General features: G+C 43.8%; 1 protein-coding gene across 1 annotated transcript in view; it reads right to left on the reverse strand.

Moving 5' to 3' along the window:
• Nucleotides 1-23,228, reverse strand: part of ANTXR1 (ANTXR cell adhesion molecule 1) — a 225,371-nt gene that overhangs the window by 52,042 nt on the left and 150,101 nt on the right. The window contains exons 15-17 of the mRNA XM_081264451.1: nucleotides 12,355-12,450; nucleotides 11,747-11,914; nucleotides 2,902-2,982 (exon numbers count right to left, since the gene is read on the reverse strand). Coding sequence (XP_081120577.1) covers nucleotides 2,902-2,982; nucleotides 11,747-11,914; nucleotides 12,355-12,450 — 345 coding nt within the window. The remainder of the gene's footprint in view (nucleotides 1-2,901; nucleotides 2,983-11,746; nucleotides 11,915-12,354; nucleotides 12,451-23,228) is intronic.

A 23,228-nucleotide genomic window follows, 5' to 3' on the forward strand; every position in this document is an offset into this window, starting at 1 on the left:
TCTCTTTTACGTTGGCCCAGGGATTTCCTGGGGGCTTCTAAGAAACACTGGAGCCCATCCCCGCTGAAAGGGGAAAACAGGTGACATAGATGGAAGCTGTCATGTCTCCTTCCATCCCATTCATTCTTTCCCTGACATGGGGGTTTGGCCAACTCCAAGGTTGGGTGCCAGTTCCTGGGAAGGATGGTGGCTCTGGGTTCAGGCCTCTCAGGCCCCCGCTCTGGGGTGGGTGCTGGAGACACTCAGGCCTTTGGGCTGTTTCAGGGGCTCTGCTGGTGGTCTGTGCTGACATCCATAGTGAGGGGTGTGTTAGCAGGAAGGAGGTTGGAGCAGGCAGGAACTGAAGAGGAAGAGTTGCCAGGTTTGTACGAGGTCAACATGTGTTTGAAGCCATTTAGAACGTCACTGAGAATGAAATTAGGTGATTTTTGTTTTTGTTTTGTTTTGAAGGAAAAATTCAGAACCTGTGACTCTTGTTCACCAGCACGTGGCTGGATGTAGTCATTTGGAGTTTATGGAAAATGTGGTCAGTCCCATAAATCAGAGCTGAGGAATTCTTCAAGTCATCACCGTGTAAGACATGCAGGTCTGTAATGAGTCTGTTAAACTTATGTAAAACAAAGCAGAGGGAGCATGTAGACCAAACTATATTGTGGTCCTCCTTGACCCTAAATTTTTTTTTTTGGTATAGCCATAAGGCAGCTTTGGATTCCCGATCCTACTTCTTCTGTGACTGTTCTTGTGTAATTCCATGTGCCCACAGAGAAGTCTATGGCTGTCTCCATGAACACATGGACACAATTCTCTGCATCTGTTTCCCCCATGTATCTTGCAATTTTGGCAGGATTTCTATAAAGGAAGCCCATTTTAAAGTAAACTGAACAGTCATAAACAGTGAGAGGGCTAATGATATGTTCAAACCTATTCTGTCCTTAAAGACTTCCTATTCTTTAAATCTATTATTTTCTGTGACTGGGAATGAGAATTCAAGTTGGTATTGTGTTTCTCATTCAAATGTTAATATAGACTTTCATTCAGAATTAGTAAAGAGGAAGAGATTCAATTTAGGTGTGACTCAGAGGAAATTCTGTCTTCATTCCATTGTTTTTGGATTTACACAATCAGACTTGTGCCCTAAACACTATTGGTTCTTATATCCTATTGATGATATTTCTTCTTATCCTTCCTCTTTCCAACACTCCTTCTACTTCTTCTGTTGACCCAGTTTGTGGATTTGTTTCTGCCAAACTGATCAGTGGGGAATGGAATGTTAACATATTTTAGGAGAGATGTTTTTCAGTTGCTCAAAAAGAAAAAAAAAAGGATTGTGCATGAAATCAGTATGTTTTGTAACAAAATGGTACTGCTGAACCCTTCTTCAGATATCTTACTATTGTTTTTCTTAATCTATTAGACGAGTCTCATGAATGCTAAAAATATTTCATTTTCCACAGAAAACAGATATAACATCTATAGGACCAAACACCCTCCCTGAGTACTAACGTTATAACCTATGCTCACTTCTGTTAATTGTAGAGTTTTCATTTTATAAGTTTCTATAGAAATTGGTTCTAGTTGACTTTCACAGAAAAAAAAATACAAATTCCATATGCCATTAAGGGCCCAGTCGACCCAACACTTATATAAACTGGTTTCATAACACCTTCCTGTTGTCCCAGTTACAACTTGGAGCATAAACAGTCAGCTGGTCAGTAGTTTGCACAAACTATGAAACTTCAGATTAAATTCCCTCAACCTCAAAATGCCCAATGTCACCAGGTGCAAGAGACCTGTGTACCAGGCTTCACTCTGCTTTGTTGGTGATGTCATATTGAAGGGGGCAAGGCAATGATGAGACATATCTAATACACACAGATTGCAATATGTCTTGAATTTGTGCATCAAGCATCCACAAACAGCAGAAGAGCACACCACAAATAATCATATTTTTCACCTATGGAGAGTCATTGAATGCTCAGCAGTGGGCTAGATGCATGAAGCATTTGTCACACTATAAAGCAGTTGTTGTTATCTGCTTCATAAAGATGAAATACCAAGAGGTTGGGTGACTTCCAGTCAAGAAAAAGTGATTTTCAATCCCAAGTTTGACTGATTTGAAAAGAATTCAAGGTTAGACAGCTTTATATTGCTTTTGGTTAAGTGGGCCTGATTCCCAAGGATGTGTATGGAAGATGCAGGTTGCTGGCAGTGGAGGCAGAATTTTGTCCCAAGTCTTGCTCTGTAATAATTGTGGAGGAGAGACTAGCTCTTACGAGAAGAAATAGCAATGCTATGATTTCAATGGAACTGAGGCTGCTTCCAGCATTGTTGTTTGCTTTCTGAACCAGTACAAGTTATGTAACTTTCCTTGTCTGTTTCCTCATTTACAAAATGAAGGCATGGGCTGGATGGTTTCTAAGGTCTCCCTCTGTCTCCTCCTTTAAAACCACTTCCTAGTTGGAGACACTCCAAGCTTATCCCTATCAGTTCTGGATAAATCCACACCCAGGGTATTAGATCTCCCTATGGACCCAACACCTGCTGGAAAGTGGCAGGAGTTCTCTGTGGCCCTTATTCTTTCACCCTTTTGTGTGACACTGTCACTCTGTTCCTCACCCCTGGCCACTGTGGCTCAGGATCAGCAGGCTTCCCTCTTGGGACTGCCCAAAGTGTGGGCCAGCCCTGCTCTCTCAAGTTCTAGGAAGTTAAACCCCAGGTATTTCTGTCTTATGAAAACCAGAATTTTGAAAATTAGTATCTGATTTGTCACAATATGAACTAATAGTTGGACTTATATACATGGAGTTCTAGCTCTACCAAGACCGAGGAAGAGGACAAAACTGTGTGTGCGTGCGTGGGTGTGTATGTGTGCGCGTGTGCATTAGGACTAAGGACTCCTACCGTGTCTCCTGGCTGTGGCCGCATCACCGACACACGATCATATCCTTTTCTTAGTAGGACCCACAAGGCATCGAGTTTTCCCTGAAATAAAACAAATGCACCAAGATTAGATATGAAACAGACGAATTGCTGGCCACCATAGACACTGGGCCTTCCAGTGCTTCTTGCCATGTTCCCAGCACACCTCTGCCAGCTTAGTTGTGATAGGACTAGTGACTTTCAGGCTCCGTGATGTAGGAGGAGAAGAGACACACAAAAGGTATTCATGAAGAATACACCCTGAGACCTGGGTGTAGCCACACATTTGCAAACACAAAGTTCATTCAGGCTCTTGGATTTTGTCCTTACCACATTTCTGGGCATATGTTCATATCACAGTCAATCTTTTCAACTTGCATTAAAATTTCTTCTTCCTACTTGGTGTCTAAAGTTCATAGATAATGACAAATTCAGGAAAATTCCTGAGCATGGACAAGGCAAAGGCCCAGTGAAAGGTCCTTGGGACACAGATCTCCTACTATTTTCTAGACAGTTAGTCAGGAGCCCTAGGCTCCAAAATAACCCTAGTGGGGAGGCATGTAATTAGCTGAAATTGGAAAGAACCAATATGTCAGGGCTGTTTTCAGTTCATGATAAAGTGACCCCTGCTCCTTGGAACCTGTGAATATGATACCTGACATGGCAAAAGGAACTTTGCAGATGTGGTTAAGTTAAGGATCTTGAGAGTAGAGGTTTCTCAGATGGGCCCAATCCTGCCACGTGGGTTTTTCAGAGAGGGAGACAGGAGGATCAGGGCTGATTCGACTTTGTAAACCAGCCCACCCACAGTGCTGTGTGCACTGATCATTCAGCTCCCTGACTGAGGAGGAGCCATGAGATGGAGCTGAAGGAAGACAATTTGGCTGTTGAAGAAGTGTATTAATTAATTCAGCAGAATTTTAAACCTGTATCATAGTGAAGGAACAGAAACCACTTAGATGTGTAGTACCAGGAGAAAAGCTAGTGAATTATGTTCAGTGTTTAAGAGCCCCTGGGTTCAATTCCTGGTACTGAAAAAACAAAACAAAACAACAACAACAAGAAGCAGAGGAATTCAGTGTGAGAAGGACTAAACCCAGTGTTGCCGGCTTTGGGGATAGAAGGGACCACAAGCCAGTGAGTGTGGCAGCCTCCATAACCTGGAATACACAGGGAAATAAATTTTCTCTAGAGCCTCCAAAAGGAACACAGCCCTGCCAACACCTTGATTTTAGCCCAGTGAGACCTGTTTTGAGCTTCTGATCTCTAGCACTGTGAGATGATGATTTATATTGCTGTGAGCTTGTAGTGATTGCTGTGTGTTTGTAGTAATTTGTTATAGCAATGATAGGAGACCAGTGCAGCCCTAATCACTAAAGCTAATGTGATTTGGGGGAGGTAAAGGGAATTGAAACTAGGAGTGCTCTACCACTGAGCTATACCCCTGGCCCATTTATTTTTTATTTTGAGACAGGGTCTCACTAAGTTTCCTCAGCCAGCCTCAAAATTGCAAGTTACGGGGATCACAGGTGTGCACCATTGTACCTGCTGCCCTATATACTTTCTATTATACCAACTGCTGATTCTGCCTCATGCAGATCTTCTGGCTGGAATGCTTTAATGTAAGTGTTTAGAACAGGGTTTCTCAACTGTGGGTTGCCACCCTTTAAACTCTCATGAGATCAATTTTTGGGTGTTAAGACTAGAATTTTTAAGAAATAAAATAAAATAGAATATGAGGGTTAATTGCACCGAGTGAGAATAAATGTTATTTTGGGAAGATTTTTTCTTCCTCTTAGTTTTGTGCATGTGTGGTGTGTGTTTGTGTGTGTCTGTGTGTGTGTATGGGGGTGCATGTGTGGCATATTCTGGATCAAAATGTAAAATATCTTTCCTGCAAGGGTGTTAGGAATGTTTGACAACACTGATCTGGAAGAGATCTTTGGATGGCAGGCTGGGAAGCCTGTGGATGTCTTGAGAGTTCAAGTTCTATAACACAAAGCAATTATAGTGGCAGCATTAACTTCTGAATCATCTCAAAGAATTTTTGTTCTGAAATAATTCTCTGGCAGATTCTACACACATCTAAAAACTATATTCCTGAAACCTTATCAACTGTTCTTCAAGCTCCTGTGGGTTAAACTTTATCTTGCCAAGTGTAATGTTTCTCTCCTTTGAAAAGAAATTTACAAAAGCATTTGAAAATATTTTTGAAATGACTTTAGAGCACTGGCTAGAACAACTGCTGTGTTAGGCATGGTTTTCTGCATTAAACGATTTTTTGGGGATAAGCATTTATAGTTCAGGATATAAGCAGGTGGGCTTTCTGGCTCCCCCCTGTGCCGTTTTTGGGAGGGAGAAGGAGGGACTCCCTGCTCCCAGGATTTGACTTTATAAACCAGCCCACCCACAGTGCTGTGTGCACTGATCATTCAGCTCCCTGACTGAGGAGGAGCCATGAGATGGAGCTGAAGGAAGACAATTGGGCTGTTGAAGAAGTGCATTAATTAACTCAGCAGAACTTTAAACCTGTATCATAGTGAAGGAACAGAAACCACTTGGATGTGTAGCACCAGGAGAAAAGGTAGTGAATTATACTCAGTGTTTAAGAGCCCCTGGGTTCAATTTCTAGTACTGAAAAAACAAAACAAAACAAAACAAAACAACAAACCCAAAAAGCCTAAACTCCACAAATTGAATGAACTCTTTTCTCTCCCAACCTGCTCTTGCTTTTGCACACCCTGCCTTGATTCATGGATGGGAACATTGGACTTCAAAGGACCACTGTGACCTCTCTGACACCTCCTCATGTCCAAAACTGACTATGCCTTGGGTATGGTCTCTGTAGCAGCTCTCCAGTCCAGTCCCACCCCAGTCTGCCTTGACCCAGGTCCTCATCACCTGTCACTCATTCTGTGAAGTATTCTGATTGGGTCTTTTACCTCTAGGCTCCTTGTCCTCTCTTGTTTATTAATTAATATCAGATTTCATTGCTAGCCCAAATGGATGCATTGCAGTTAATAAAATAAACCAGGAACGATTACTAACAGAGTGAGTTTGGGCAAATATTTAACCTCTCCAGGACTTGGCTTTTATTTGCATTGCAAAATGAAAGGAGTAATGGTTTCTACTTTCAAGGCTTATTGTGAGAAATAAACAACTTGGAAGCACTTGGAACCTCACCCTACCTGCAGTGTGTGCATCAGGTGAGTCATCGTCACTGGTGATTCTGGCCAAAGGGAGACTAGCTAGTTCCATTGTTATCTTTGGAGTTCTGACTGTCCCACAGGAAAACCCCAGGTCCCTGGTCTGTGCTGCAGAAAAACAATGTGGGTAATCTACTCCTTCATCAGGTAGGAAGTAAGCTTCAGAGAAAGAGGGGTACAAAAAAAGGATAAAAATAACTGACGGAAGTCAAGGAGAGGGGCAGAGGCTCCGGAGGCCTTGGTTTTCTGAATGAAGACAGAAGTCTGTCCTTTAAAGATAGTAGCATTTAAAGTGACAAGTGGGCTTATTCATATCTCTTTGAGGCCAGAAGTGTCTCAGGGGATTTTCCCCACTGGTTCCTATCTTTCCCTGCAGCCTGGGAGACACCTTCCGGGTTGATGCTACCTCATGTCTATCAGGTCTGGGTGCAGACCCTGCAGGAGCCACCTCCACAGGATGCGTTTCAGACACTGGTCCTCACTCCCAGGCGAAATGCCCAACTGCTTCTGTGACACTACAACAGAGATTTCTCCACAAACCTCGGAACCCTCTGCCAGAGTGTATTAAGATGACACTTAAAAATAGCTTTCTTTCCTATGAGGTTAATACAGTCTGACTGCAAAATGAAAAATTTACCCATTCCAGACTTTCACACTGTATCTCACTTAGCTTCAGACAATAATTTCACAAAGACAAACTGGAAGTTGTATGTAAACTCTGGCTTTTGCTTCTTTCTCCACAGTTAGTCTGGGCTGGAGATGTTTATATGGCCATCATTCAAAGCACCCTGCTGCATGGGTGTTTGTGGCTGGGTTTCTTTCTTTTTTCTTTTCTTTTTTTTTTTTCTTTCCAGCCCAGCAACATCTGTGTCTTTTCTTCTGGTGTGTCTGCCTTAGCTGGTTGGAAGTTAGCCAGAGATCGAGAATTTTGAGGGTGGTACAACTTATAGGGACACTACTGACTGACACCTGAATTTTTTTTAACCTTGAAATAAACACCTGCTAGATAGTGTGACCCAGGCTCAAATGAAATTCATGAATACATTTAATGGATTTAAATTAATGGATAAGGTTGGAAGATTTCCCTGCACATGTACACAGAGGGTCATTTTTTACTAGTTTTTTTCCCCCCTTTGGGTCTTTTTTTTTTTAAGAAAAAATTGGAATCATTCTAAAAAGTAGCCCGAGAGGGATGAAATCTGTTCACCATCAACAGCACATCTGACATTCAGTGCTTTGATATGTCTTGCTTAGCTACATACAGCTTCATCTAGTGCCGTGTCATGACGGAATGCTGCTTGACTACAAAGTCAAGGTCAGACTAGGGACCTGATGGGAAATAAATAAAGACCACCCGGCTCCCAGGCCCTGTAAGTGGGACAAGCTAACCCTGCCCCTCATAGTCTGCCTATCTTGTAGGGAAAAGCCCGCCCTGCCTGGAAGGGCAGGTTCTGGCTTTTGTCCTTTGGCTGTCATTTCTGTCACTTCCAGTCACGTGAAGAAGCTACTGGAGAAGGAGAAAAATGGTTTCTCTGAAGACTACAAGCCTTCCAACAAATCTACAGTTGGTTCTGCTTTTAATCTAGCTGGTGGCCATATATACAGGCATGACTTAACTTGTCTAAAATGATCAGTCCCAATTTAATGAGAAGCACGGGGTGTTATAAATCCAGGGGGTGAAAACCCAAGCAAAGGAAAATGCAGGCTAACTGTCAGGGAAAATTTCCTGATCATGAGCCTGGAATGAGGATGGGGGAAGTGTGGTTGTTGTGGTCAGTGCCTTCAATTAGACTGGGGGACAGTGGGTGGAAAAGAGCCCACTGTAGCCTCTTCCCTTGCTCAGGTCTCACCGGGCATCCTCACAGAAACTGTGCTCACCTGATCGTTCATGGAATACATGAAGGAAATAAGTCCAGGGCAATCCTGTGAGATGTAGGATTCTGGTCACTTTTTCTGGGGAGCAGCTAGGAATCTTCCCAGGGCCTTCGGAAAGTTTTGCTAGATAGAGATGTTCTCCCCAATTAGAGGGAATGAAAGGTGGGTACAGTGTAAATAGGTCTTTCTCCATGCGTTGCCTGTCCCTATCATTTATCTGAATTTCTCTGTCTTCCCTGCTCCAGGCCTTGAAAACCTGCTTCTATACCAATGGGCTTCCTTTGACCAATAGGTGGCACTGGACCCAGAAAGAGATGAGAGCAAGCTGAGGTGCTTATTCCTCCTGCCCCTTCCACCTCTTCAGCAGTGGCTGCAATTGTATGAGGCCATGAATCTGAAAACATTTTCTGGAAAGGGCCAGAGAGGAAAGATTGTAGGCTTTGTAGGTCAAGAGGCAAAGCTGAGGATATTATATAACCATACAATACTTGACAATGTCAAAACCATCCTTTGCTTGTGGGCATACACCAGGTGATGGGGCAGGGTTAGATTGCCTATTCCTGCCTATGGCCATAGCTCCAGATGGGTACTCTCTTCTCTAGAGCTTGGCTGTCACTGGGCTCTAGTGTCACCATATCCTCCTTGCCCTACAGGCCTAGGGGTGCAACAGATCGTGTTGCTAGGGCCTGGGGCCTCTCTGCCTCTGTGGGGTCTTTAATCCTGTCTACCCTTTGTTAGCTCAACCCTTTGGAGTGTGCCTTGTTTCAACACAGCACTGTGATGATCTCTGTGAGAAAGTTCAAGAAAGGAGAGCAGAATTATGGTGCCACACGAGGTTAAATGTTTTGTCCCAGGGGCTAGCAAGTGACATAGGCACTGTAGCCAGAACAGGGCTCAGCATGGAGCATGCATCTTGTTAAAACTATACAGGGCTGAGGTTCTGATGGCACATCTGTCTTTTTTCCAAATCAAGAGTTCACATTATTACTTTTTTTAAAAAATATTTTGTTTTAGTTGTAGTTGAACACAATACCTTTATTTTATTTTTAGATGGTGCTAAGGATCAAACCCAGTGTCCCTGCACGTGCTAGGCGAGCGCTCTACCCCTGAGCCACAACACCAGCCCCCACACTATTACTTCTCAATTCTTTTCAGCACTTCTATTCTTCTTGTTCCTGCCTTTCCTCATGCATTCAGCCCAGATAAACATTAAATGACCTCTTTTTCTCCTCCTTCCTCCAAGATGGCAAGAGGAATGTCACCTTCCTGGACAGAGAGTATTAATGTGAGCTGTGTGGTTGGGCTGGCATGACGCTCTGGGAGTGGTTTCATAATTATATTGCATGCTTCAGCTCTTTAACAAGGTTTGGTGGAGTCCCTCTCTCTGCCTGGCACAGTGCTGTTTACTGAGGCTTCAAAGCATAATTAATTGGTGCCTGCCAGGGGTGAAATCTGGTGGAGAGAAAGCTCATAAACCTGAGTAATCACAGCAATGGCTCTCACCCATCTCCCACCTAGCAGAAGGAGTGAGGAAGTGTTGGCATTACCTGCTCCATAGGCAAAAGGTGCTCTTACACTTTTCTTGTGTCTTAATGAGGGAGTCCTGCCCAGGTGCTCAGCAAGTCCACCAGCAACACAGGCTTTTCCCACTAGGCTTTCTAGGTGATTCCAAGACACTGGGATTCCCAATCACTTAATATTAAACCAGCAGTCGTGTTGGTGATGACAAAGTCCCCACAGTGGAAATCTCATGTGGATCTCCTTGATGAGATTCCTGACAAATCACTGAGGTCTGGCCATGGCGCCTCTACCTATTTTAGTAGTCCAGGCACCACAGTTCCTGTCCTCTGAGAACTCCCTATGGAATGCTGGCTGGAACCTTTGGTGACAACTTCTCTAATGCCTTATTAAAACCCAGGTGACCGGGCTCTACCACTGAAATTTCTGATTCAGTGGATCTTGGGTGGGGCCCCAAATATGCACTTCTTGGGTGATGCTCATGTCGCTGGTCTGGGGGAACCAGACTTTAAGAGCCAGTGATTTGACAGAAAGAGGAAGGAGGAAGCTCAAGAGCCAGGACTCTGGAAGAAGTGGTCAATGGGGTGACCGAAGACTACCAGTTAGGGAATTTGGATGTGAAATCGGAAAATGGAGGCATTGGGGGAACAAAAGGATATCTCATTTGATGAGACAACATGGGCAAATCTTGAAGGCCAATATGCTTTTGGAGATTTTTTTGTGAGACTCTGGGTTTTGAAAGCACTTATATTTTGAAAACACCTCCAATACTCAGCCAGGTTTGAGAATCTCTGTATATTCAGTATCTGGTGCATAGAAGGCACATGACAAACCTCATTGAACCACTATTAATTCCAAGAGGATGTTGGAATGTTTTGGGATTTTTTTTTTTTTTTTTGATATGGGGAATTGAACCCAGGAGCACTTAACCACTGAGCCACATTTCCAGCTGTTTTTTTTTTTTTTTTAATTTTATTTAGAGACAGGGTCTTGCTGAGTTGCTTAGGGCCTAGCTAAGTTTCTGAGGCTGGCTTTGAACACACGATCCTTCTGCCTCAGCCTCCCAAGCCACATGTTTTTGGATTTTTAAATGTATTTGTCCATATCTTTATTTATTTTAGGAAGCTCAGTCCTAAACTACCAGTTAACAGAGGAATAACATGCACTCAGGCAGAAAGTGGCTTCTTCAAACAGAATTCATGTTCTCTCAACGTGCAAGATTATAGAAACACAAATTCAGCTATGACCAAAGATACCGTGTTAGTCACAAAGTACAGATTCCTGAAAACAACATAATAGAAAATTCCCTTTCTTCTTCATCTCCGAGAATCTCCTTGGCTCCTTCCTGTCTGAACAAGTACGCACGCCACTGCATGTTCCCCATTAGAAAAGAATCAGGAGCAAACAGCTGTTCTTCAAGCAAGTTGCCTCTCGCCCACGTCTTCCCAGAGTTCAGCCCACTGCCTCAGGGGGAATCTTATCTTAAAAAAGAATCTCACTGCTTTAAACATGGCAAACCAAAGTGGAAATGCATTGCAATTCGTGGTGAACCCGAGTGAACTTGGCTGAGAAAAAATGACTACCAATGAAGTTTTCATTCCACTGTTGGAAATGGTATTTCTTTTGATTTTGTAAGAGAAGTGCTGATCCAAAATTAGCAAATAACTTAGTGAATGATAACAATTATTTTTGTTGTCATTCAGCAGGGGTAAGTCTGTGTGTGTGTGTGTGTGTGCGCGCGCGCGCACATAGGGTGGCCTGGGAGGCTGGCTCTCATACCCTTCCACGTAAGGTTCTGGAGTGGGCCCAGTCTGTTTGCAGCATGGAACTAGAGAGGCTGTGGCCCTGAGCTTGGGCTTTGAGTTCTAGTCCCCAGCATAGCATGGACTTTGCCTATCTGTTTTCTTCTCTATGAAACGAGGGCATTGTGTCTTTTCAATGATATTTTCTAGAGCTTTCTGAGAATTGGCACAGATGCTTAAGGACAAGGGTGAGAGAAGGGTTGATCCAATTATGTGAATTCAAAGCCATTTGCAACCTGGAGACAAAGAGGTCCTCAGGAAGCATTAACCGCTTCTTGCAGCTTAACCTTCCCAAGAAGCCAATGAGGATTTTAAGATCTGGAGCTGAGGGGGGAAGGAAAATGGTACAAAACTTTCAAAGGAGTTTGCTCTCAGCCAGGAAGAGCGAGTCCTAGAGGGAATCATCTGGAGACAAGAGAGACCTACCTTGATGGGAGAATACCACTTCCGGGGCGAAGAGGGCCGGCGCATATTGTTGTTGAGATTTCGAGGCTCAGGGAACTCATACTCCTGCTCTGGCATCTTGACTCTTGCATTCTTTGCCTTTTCTAACTTGGCACCTTCTTCTGTGGATCCCTTTTCTCCCCAACGAACCTAATACAAATAAAATATAACAAGACACAGTGAAAAAAATAAAATAGGCTGCTCTTGGGGAATAAGGCTGACAAAAAACCATGTGATGTGCCCTGCATGTACGACCCACGCCTCACTGCCTGTGGGTTTGGAGGGCCAGGGAAGAGGGGGGCTGTGGAAAAAAGAAGGAGAGTGGAAGGAACAGAGAGCCCAAGCCATGGGTGTGGATATTTAGGGGAGGAACTGTCCCGGCAGTGGGAGAGCATGTGTAGAAGGCCAGGCAAGGCCAGGCAAGACGGGGAGGTGCACAGTTAAAAGGTTGCACCTCTCATCTCTCCATCCTCCTGCCTCACAATCTACATCTCCACCAGACCGAAAGCAGGAGATGTCGCCATTTGCTTTGGGTCCCCATCATGGTGTAGACAGAACGAGGATAAGTATGCACCAAGCTGTCCTCTTACCTCCATCCTTTTAATTCCTCCAACGCCTCGCCCACCATAGTAAGATGCATCTACTGTGGGCCATTTTTTCTTAGGTAGACCATCATCATCTTCTTCCTGCAGAGAGATTGTGATACATGAAGGACAAGGCACTGTTCCATGTGTCTGGGGTCCACTATGGCAAGGTGTGGGTGGGTGGGAGCAGAGGTTGTGGAGTACAGAGCTAAATCCCAGTGCTTACTGGGATCCTGGGAAAGTCACATAACCTATCCATATGCACTAAAAATAAAATAAATAAAAGCAGGCCTGCCAGGGAAGTCTGGGATGTACTTCTGGGACCTGTTTTCCTCGGCAGCTCCATTCCTTTGAAGGGTGCTATGGTCTGAATGTGTCCTCCAAAGTCCATGTGTTGGAGGCACAATCCCCAATGCAAGAGTGTTAGGAGGTGAGGCCTAACAAGAGGTAATTAGGTCAATAGGGCTGTTCCCTCAGGAACAATGTCATCTGGAGAACAGGTTAGTTATCAAGAGTGGCCTTTTTAGGCGAGTTGGGCCTCCTCTTGCACATACTTTCTTGCTCTTCTAACTTCTACCATAGGATGACATAGCAAGAGAGTCCTCATCAGATGTGGGTCCCTTGACCTTGGACTTCCAAACCTTTAAGTCTCCAGCACTATTTAAAATGAATTTATTTTCTTTATAAATCATCCAGTCTCAGGTAGTCTGTTACAGTGGCAGAAACCAGACCAAGATAAAGGGCTTCTCATCTTATTTTGCCTACATGCTGATGAATTAGTAGCCCTGACTACTCTGAACTCTTAATGTGACTTCATATTCATGTCTTCTCTTGAGAGCTAATAAACATCTCAAGGACATTAAGGCAAAGAGAAATCCTGATTTCCCCCACCCAAACCCATTCCTCCTATCATCTTCCTTATTGCCTGAGAATCACTCTTGAATTCTCCCTTTCCCTCTGCTACCCCTTTTACACCCCATCCCAGTTATCAGCTAGTTCTGTTGATCCTACTTGTAAATGATCCCTCCACCTCTGTCTCCCCCTCCACCACCCTGGGCACAAGGCCATGTGAGCTTTCATCTGGATACAGCGGAGTCCTCCTAACCGACCAAGCTGCTGCCCTCCTACTTGTCTATAATTCATTGTCTGCACAGCAGCATAGCAAGTCCAAACTCTGTCCGCTGTGCCTCTGCTCACCCTCCAGCCTCTCCCCGACCAGCATCCTCTGCCTGCATTCCAGCCCACTTGCCATTTTCTGCTCTTCAAATACTCTGAGCACACTCCTGTCTTGTGGGCCTGAGCTCAAGCTGTCCTCCTGTCAGGGAATGCTCTTCCCTGTCTTCTTTCTGGTCACTGCTTAGAGAGGCCTGAACATTCTTCTAAAAGTAGCCCCAGTCTACTGGTTTAATTTATTTATTTGGTACCAGGGATTGAACTCGGGGCACTCGACCCCTGAGCAACATCCTCAGCCCTATTTTGTATTTTATTTAGAGATAGGGTCTCACTGAGCTGCTTAGCACCTCGCTTTTCCTGAGACTGGCTTTGAACTCCTGATCCTCCTGCCTCAGCCTCCCAAGCTGCTGGGATTACAGGCGTGTGCCACCGTGCCTTGCTACTGGTTTTATTTTTAACTTTGGATCCTATCATGGTTTGAAGTTTTCCTTGTCAATCTCCCCACATTAGAAGGTAAGTTCCACATAAATTTTGTTGGTTGTGTTCACTATCACAGGGTGCTCCAGGGATTATGATGGGATACATTCAGATATACCCACAGTGAGATGGAAATCTTGAGTTGAAAATGCATCTAACACACCCAATCTACTGCTCACCACAGCTTGGCGGTACAGTGCACTGTAGAGTAGTGACATTTCCCCTGGTGTGGCTGACTTGGAGCTATCACTTGCTGCCACTGCCCACATTATAAGGAACTATCATATTGCATATGGCTAGCCAGGGAAAGATCCAAACTCAAAATTTGAACTACAGTTTCTACTGAATGTGTATCACTTTTGCATCACTGTAAAGCTGAAAAATTGTAAGTTGAACCATTGTAAGTTGGGGACCATCTATTATCTCTGCTCTTGGAATAGCACTACTTAATAGGAGGTAGGTGCCCAATAAATATCTGTTGAATTTGTAAAGAAAGAAATAAGATGCTTCAAACAAAGCAGCCAAGTCAATGTCTGTGACTTAGCTCAGGGGCAGGAAGTTGGTCCTTATATCTTTTAAGATGAAGGGTGAAAACAAGAGGATCTTGTAGTTTTATGGGTGGAAAGGGAAGGATAACTAGCAAAACTGCTATTCATCTTGTCGCTGTAATTATCCCTGTTGAAGGAGAAAAGTGTCACTATTCATAGTCACAAATGGATTATGAAGAAGTGCCTGATTTCTGTCCTGGGCAGAGAAAGAAAGGTGAAAAGGAAGTTTGTAAAACACAGGAAATGAGCCAAAGAGGATCAAATTGCTCAAAATGCCTAAGCCTGCTTCTCACAGCCTTGGTGGGTGGCATTTGGGGAATCACACTCAGGGTGGAGTCCTACATAAGGCCACCACTGTGTGAAGAGGGGCATTTTATGCTGGATGCAAGGCACAAAGCAAGAAAAAGCAATCAGCAGAAGGGGGGGGGGGGTCAGGGCCAGAGGTTCCAAAGCAAGATGGGAACATATTAGCACATTGAGACTCCTGGAGTCAAGTGCTGTGTTTGGGATTGTCTGGCTTCTTTAAAAAATTTTTAAATAAATTTAATATATATATTTTTATTGTTCTGGGGATTGAACCCAGGAGTTCTTTACCATTGAGCTGCATTTCCCACCTCTTTAAAATTTTGAGATAGGGTCTTGTTAAGTTGCTTAGGGCCCCACTAAGTTGCAGAGGCTGACCTTGAACTTGTGATCCTCCTGCCTCAGCCTCCTGAACTGCTGAGATTACAGGTATATGCCACTGTGCCCAGCTTTAAATTTAATATATATCTTAAAGGACACAGTGATCATAGCAGACTAGGAGATTTGCCACACTTGGGTATCTTCCTCTCTTTTCCAAATAGATCTGTACTTCTTCCCCATGGGACTGTGATCCCTGATTGCAGAGTAGATTTTCTTGACCTTTGTATTCTAAGTGCATGGTAGGTGCTCAAAAAGCACACACTGAATTCATGATCACACCACTGAGTTTATGCAGCCTTTACCATTTATGTGCCAATCACTCTTCTAAGTGTTTTCATGTAACTATTAATCTCACCACCGGCCAGGGAGAAAGGCAGTGTTATTATTCGCATTTTAGAGACTATGAGTAGTGAGGTTCAGTGACAGGTCACTCAGCTTTCAGTGCTGGATTTGAACTCTGGCAGCCTCACTGCAAGTTCTGGGTTTTGTCCCTTTGTGTTTTGCTTTTTCCCATCATTTGTTGGTATCAGATAAATGCTAATTTTCTACTTCTCAATCCTTGTACCTGCCTATTGTGATAATTTATGACTACAAAATATGACAAAATAAAACTAAGACCCCCCAAATAATAAAATACCAGTTGAGTATTTTACCTTATGCTCTAATTTCAGAAGGTTTCTGTGAAAGCAGGAATCTTATATATCTTACAGATATGGCTACACATTACCAGTAAAGGTGGACATATAGGTCTCTGCACAGATACATAAACAATAATAGTGTGAATCCACAGAGCCTGGCATCTCTGATTTAGGACAGTTTACTGAAAGAGATAACAGAAATGCTATCTCCTACAATAGAACACATCAGCACCAAGAATGTAAGAAAGTGCAAGAAGTCCCCCATTATTCAATAGGGGACTGAAATGAACATGAGTCTCCTAATTTCTTAGATTACAGGAATGCAAACATCAGAGACCATCTAGGGGGGTTTTCATTGCACAGAAGATGACTATAAGACCTAAAGCAACAGAAGTGACCGATATAGGGGTCTCCTGAGGCCTTGTCCAGGGATAGCAACCAGATGCTGACACCCCCGCCCCCATACTTTATTATGAACTCCAAGAATGATTTAGAATTACTTTTCCTCTAATTCTCAAACTGCCTGAATACTTAGGTATAATAACAAGCATAAAGCTGCCTTCCTTGTACATCACAGAGCCCCTCCACTCATCTCTCCACTTTCCATTGGGGAGGGGCCCTGGGGAAGGGGGGAGGGGCCTTGGGGAAGGAGGGCGGGTCATCCCTGGGAGCATGCGCAGGGCCCGTGTTCACAACAGGAAATGCCTAGATGTAAAAAGTCTGCTCCACATGCTCCTGATCACCAAGCCCGTCCTTTAGTCCTCTGGCCACAGCTTGCCTGCCAAATTCAGCAACAACAAGCACAAATCAACACAAAGGCCTAGGGTTTGACCAAGGGGAGAGTCAGAGTTTCCTCTGCAGCAAGCATGGGTCTGTTTACACATTTTGGAGACTGGAGGGTTTTGCAATCCCCAGGAAGGGGAGGAAATCTTTGATGTTTCTTTTCATTTGACCAAAAATTGATGGAATAAAATTTCAGACCCCAGCAAGTCCACTATAATAATCAGTAATACCTGGGGGGTGAATTTCTACAACTAAGTAAATTAGAAAGCCTCTTGGACATTTCCCCCACCCTGCCTTTTAAAGATATATCTAGAAATTCTCAGTTTTCTCTCAAATCTCCCTCCCCATCTCTTTCTTTCTTCCTCTTTTAAGCAAAAAACAAAACAAAACAAAAACAATTTTGATGTCCTCAATGGGTACTGGGGACAGGACTGGCTAAGACATATTGTTTTATATGAGCAAGTAGCAGGAATCTGGGGTTTGGGCAGAAGAGGAGCAGAAAAGAGTGGAACTGAACTACCAGCTAACTTCTAGGGGACACTGGCAGAGGTGACCTAGAGTCCCTCCCAGTAGTGGGAATGACAGGGACAGAAGAGGTTGTCAGAAGTTATGTGCTGGCTGCACTGTGTGGTCACCCAGATCCATACTTTGGTGAAAGCCCCTCTGTAGGACTGGGGTTTGCCAGACGGTATCTCGAAAACTGGGAGATGACCTAAGGCAGAAGCTGCAAGGAGTAGAAGTCAGTGGTGCCTGGGAGAAACCGCAAGATCCGGGAGGGATGCTGGTTTCCCAACAGGGGAAGTTGAGTTTAAATCTTAAAGGATGTGGTGGCCCCACATTGGCTAATGTTTGGGTAACACAAGTGGCAGCACATTCCTCAGATAGAACAGACCAATTCTAACCTGCTTGTCCTCAAGCAGACCTGGGTGTGCCCTCAACCTGGTCCTGCTCAGGAAGAATCAGCTGTAGAATTTGGAGTCTGGTGTATGCATTTGGTTAGCCCACAATTGGAAGAGTCGTGTGCTGTCCTCACACACTGAACTTTTCCATCTTTCCCAATTGTGCTAGGCTTTTTGTCCAGTCCATGTTTCAACATTAGAAAACCCTTCCCCAGTTCTTCTGCCATCCCTTAGGACATCCTTCAAATGTAACCTATTCATTGAAGAACTCCTTGATCTCCCAGAGAATTGGGTTTCCCTTCTTGTGTTCTCACAGCTCCTTGTATTGACCTTTACTCACCCAAACTATTTAACTATTAGCGAAACCAGTAGTTAGAAAGGGTGAGCTTTCAGATCCTGGGGCTCCCTCCTCCACAGAGACTGTGCATTGGACAACTTTACCGATTTGATGTGAATACTGACTCTCCCTCACCCCAATTCCGTGCAGGGCACCTGGTGGCCCTCAAGTCAAGTTCTTTACCATTCTTGCTTCCCTAATATTCATTTGCTAGGAGAGCCAGATGGCCAGTTTGAACCAAGAGGATTCTCAATCCCAAACTCATTGTGGGTACCAACAGAAGAAGAACATAACTGAAACAGAATCTAGCCACAGGGAAATAATTTAAATTTAACTTTTGAATTAATTTTAAGTTTTATTCAACTGTAATATATCTTAAACCCATATGATGAGCCCTCTATGGCTACAAGAAAGGGCCTTTTATTTGTCCATTCCCTTTACTCACTCAAGCAACTGTTGTTGAGTCCCCAATTCTTGTCAGCACGGTGATATATTTTGAGGAGAATGCAGCTGTCCACATGTTTTGCATTTATAGAGGGGTAAGTTTTGGGAGGTTGTGACATGAAGTAAGGGACAAAGGCCATAGAAACTTCTAGGCCTGGGAGGCTCTGGAGGGCAGAACTAAACTAGAACTGGCTGGACTGTCTTATCTGATCTTTGGTGATAAGCCAGAGAGAACCCCTTCATGTCAGTTTTGGAGGTGAATTCCAAGGAATGAATTGGCAGGTCGGAAAAATTTGGCACCACTTCTGTTTGTGCATACAAACAATTCTAAAGGATTTAAGGTTTCCTAGTTCTGCGTGGCATTTAGCATGTCATGGCACCATGGTATCTTGTTCCCATACGATCATGACGGCCAACACAATGATTGTCCTGAACTCTTTTTTTTCTTTCTTGGTACTGGGGATTGAAACCAGAAGTGCTTTACCACTGAGCTACATCCCCGGCCCTTTTCATTTTTATTTTGAGACAGGTTCTCGCTGAGCTGCTCAGAGCCTTCCCAAGTTGCTGAGGTTGGCCTTAGACTTGTGATCCTTCTCACCAGTCTCCCGAGCGGCTGGGATTACAGGCATAAGCCACCACTCCAGGCATATTCTGTATTCTTCAATAATGAATAGTGTTAATTTTCTTAGGAGGAATGTTCCTTTTTAAAAAAAGGTATTGAATACTGTATTCTGGGCCTGTTCCAGTTGGAGTGTACACGTATGTAAGGGTGCGTTTGTGTGTGTGAGAGAATGGGTGTTTGATGCCCACTAGCAAGAAGACCCTCCAGGGTGGGGGCTACTTGAATGTCTGTGCAGACATAGAGAGGTGCCAGGTCTGTGATACTGGGGAGTCTAACCTATCTGGTCCTAGACAAGTTGTCTAATTTTCCATAGCTCAGTTTTCCTCTCTCAAAATTTCTTGCCACAGAGAAATTGTTAGGGATCAGTGAGCCCACTAATAAACCTGGAAATAACTTCAGCACTTAAAGCCAGGTGCTCATTGTTCTTTGGATGCCCAGCCAGTGTCAGTGTATTTAATACACACTCCTCTGCTCTTGGATACAAAGTCCATGCTCCATGTCTCCCTCCCTCGCCTTCCCTCCCCCGCCACACTAACCCAGGGAGTTGCATTCTAGAGCCTAGTCCTGAACCATGGCCCTGGGGGAGCATGAAAGGGAAGACAGGCCAGGAAAGAGACCAAAAGAGCAAATGAGAGCAGAGAAATTAGAAGAGAATAGTCACACACGAGGGCTCAGAAAATAAATGGCCGTCTTCACATCAGTCTTTTACTTGATAAACTGACTAATTAATTAGAGATAGGGTCTTGCTAAATTGTCCAGGCTGGCCTCAAACTCATGGCCCTCCTATCTCAGGCTCCCGAGTGCCTGGGGACCATAGGTGTGCCCCACTGCACCTGGCTTCACATCAGTCTTAAAAGGGGCTATGGGCCCTGTCTGAGTGCCCCCTGGGTCTAGGTGAGGTTACACTGACATCCCAGAAAGGAGCTTCTGAGGTTCCTGCTGGACTGGAGGCTTTGCTGCTGATTGTAGGATCTATGTGCTCCCCAGGCTCAGGGAGAAAGGGCTGTACTATGCTTCCTCTCCAAGTTCAAGTTCAAAGCCCAGTCCTATTAATTATGGTATAATCTTGGATGAAATATTGGTTTAATTTGGTTGTGGAATGTCCCCCAAAGACCCATTTGTTAATGGCTTGGTCCCTAGCCTGTGGTGCTGTTGAGAGGTGGTGGAACACTCAGGAGGAGGAGCCTAGTGGGAGGAAGTTACATCTTGGAGGTGTGTCCACAGAGAGGATATTGGGACTCTGACCCCTTCCTGTTACTCTCTTTTGCTTTTCAGCCACCATGTATTTCCACCACAGGACAAAAGCATTGTGGCAAAGCAACTGTGGACTAAAACTTCTGAAACCAGGAGCCAAAATAAACCTTTTCTCTTTGAAGTTGAATATCTCAGGTATTTTGTCACAGGGATGGAGAGTTGATTAATACAACTATTCTAACCTCATACCTCATCTTTTCCTCTATAAATGGGGTCATAATAGTGTGTCTTTGTTTTAGGGTTATTGAATAATTAAATGAAATAGTCTAGAAATTTTTTTGTGTGCAGTTTCTTGGATAGTTAAAAATGCTCAGTAGATGTTATCCTTATTAATAACTATTAGTATTAATTTTGATAGTCTCAGTTATGTAAATGGAGAATCTCTAAACTTCATCCCAACTAGGGCCAATTATGTCCACCTTATAAGCCTGCTGTTATATCCTCTCTTAAGGCAAGCTCCTACATGGAATCTCAGACTTATGGCACACAGCAGCAGTCATTCTGGGGTTTCTGAAAGAATAAGAATTTTAAGTATCTATAAAACATGGTGGCTACCCACTGAAGTGGCACCCCCTTTCTCCACAGAAAAGTCTTAGCTGAGTTTCTCCAGAAATCTTTACCATGGCTGATTTTAGAATTGTCAGCAGAAGAGTCTCTGCAAAAGAGTCCAATGTAGATAACCTTCCTATTTTCCTGTTGCCCTGTTTTACTTGGCCACTGGCCGAGAAGATACCAGCACTCCAGGTGCTGGACACCCTCTTACTAGTTTTTCACAAACATATCCTGTATAATAGTTTGTAGAAATGTGAAAACAAGGCCTCTGGCCTTGAGCTGGGCTTCACAGAGATGTCTACATTTTTAAGATAAGTTACAACTGGGTTCCATGATAACAACTGGCAGGAGAGGAAAGAAAGGGGAGAAGTTCCCCTTCTCAGGTGTTGTCCTTGAAGAGTTAACTTGCCCAGAACAGTGAAAGAAAAAGCTGCTTTTATGTGAACTTCTGCAGACTGTGAACTTCTGAGCCCCTCCCCTTACATGCTGGGTATAAAACTCTGAAACTACCTGAACTCGGGGTTCAGGGGATTAATTGATTACAGCAAAAGCTGTGCCCTCTGAACCTGGCTGCAGCCAAATAAAACTGTTTCCTGCTGTCTTCGGTGCCTTGCCTCGTTTGTCCCTACAACACCACAGGCCTTTTACCTCTATCCTATTTAATTTTCCCAATGTCAGAGCCTACAGGCCTTAATGTGTCTGATGCTAAAAAAATACAATGTTTAAACTGTCACTGCTGAGGCCTCTAATTTGGGTAGTTTCTTGGTTTGTTTATGACAATACATTTAATTTATTAAGACAGAGAGCGTCAAAAGGAAATGAGGAGGAGGGGTCTAGGTTCCAGGAAGGGACGGTTTTGCTGTCATCAAATCAAATGTACTATTAATCTGTCTGGCCTGCGTCTGGCCAAGTCAGCGTGATCAAGTTAGAAAATGGTAGGTGTTCATGGGAGCTCTATATTTCACTAAGAAAGAGATGGGAGTGAAGAAGCCTTTTCTCTTTCCCACTATGTTTACTTCATATGTGGGTCTGTGTGTATCTGAGACATGACACTTCATAGGGCTGAGCCAGAACCAACTTTCCATTTAGTCATGGGGCTTCCTGTTATGTCTTCCCTGTCAAATGTGTGGACAGTAGGATCTTTGAGAACCCATATGAACGGCAGGTGGAATAAGAATATGGCATAAATTCTTAGCTATTGTTAGCTGTAGTGTGTGTGTGTGTGTGTGTGTGTGTGTGTGTTTCTGGGGACTCTGTGCATGCTAGGCAAATACTCTACCACTGAGTTATATCCTCAGGCCCCTAGCTGTTTGTATTTAATGAGACTGAAGTTTAGTTTATTAAACCATATTACACCAGAGAGGGTATGGTATCTACACTAGGTCTCACATCTCCTTCCATCCAAGGGAATTTATTCTCTCCTTGCTGAGGGGGGCTGTGGACTGTTAGGAAGCACATGGCTCTTCTCTTCAGCTGCAGCTAACTGGATCAGGAGGGGGCACTGGATCCAAGCACAGCCAGTCCACTGGTTGGTTGCAATCTGTGGTTTATGATCTATAGTCTAGAGTGAAAAGATGAGTTGGACCAAAGGTATTCCCATGTTGGGAACTGGGAGACAGAAACTGAGAGATTAAGGCTGAATTTTCTGGGGACAGAAGTTTACATAAAGGCCTGGGAAATACCAGCAGGGAGAGTCAGAACAGAAGGGACCTTTACAAACCAGAGTTTTGAAAGCATGGAGGAGGTCAGCTAGAGAGAGAGAAGGAAGTAAATTCCAGTCCATGGGCAGAGATTCTGGGAGTGAGGGAGAATGGGGCCCATGAGGAAGTTGGTCTACCTGGGTCCATTCATCTTGGACTGTCAAAGTCTACCTGGGCCATTCATCTTGAATTAGCCTTGAACTGGCCCCAATTAACAGCTCAAGTGGTCTCAAAACAATTAATAGTTCTACAAAGTCAAATCCTCTCTGTGCTATAAATATGAACAAGTTACGTATCAGTGACCAAAACTTTCATCAGTTCTGTAACTGTCATGTCCTAAGGGAGGTATGTCTTTGCTTAAATAACTAAACTTAGACAATGAAGACAACTTTATGAATCTTTATAATGAGCTCTCAGTGGCCCTCTTAATAGGAAATATCAAAATGCATCATGTAAAAAAGCTATTCATTGAGTGGTTTACAGCCTAGTGATAAAAACTAAAATATAGTTAGAGAATCCACGGAAAGGTTTTACATTGAAAATAAGACCATCAAATCCAGTAGTTCATTACTGCATTCTCCCTTAAACTGCCAATTACTTGGAGTAGAGACCTGGTGAAGAATTCTCACTCTGGTGCCAAGTAGAGACTAGCCTTAACCCAGGATGTTCCTCTCTGAGTTGTTAACATTGAACTTCCTTGCTTTTTTTTTTTTTTTTAAGATCTCCAAATTTCAGGTGACCTTTTCTTTCATACTCTCTTTAAACACAC

This window comes from Spermophilus citellus (assembly GCF_964194105.1).
Source record: "Spermophilus citellus genome assembly, chromosome: 13".
Lineage (NCBI taxonomy): Eukaryota > Metazoa > Chordata > Mammalia > Rodentia > Sciuridae > Spermophilus > Spermophilus citellus.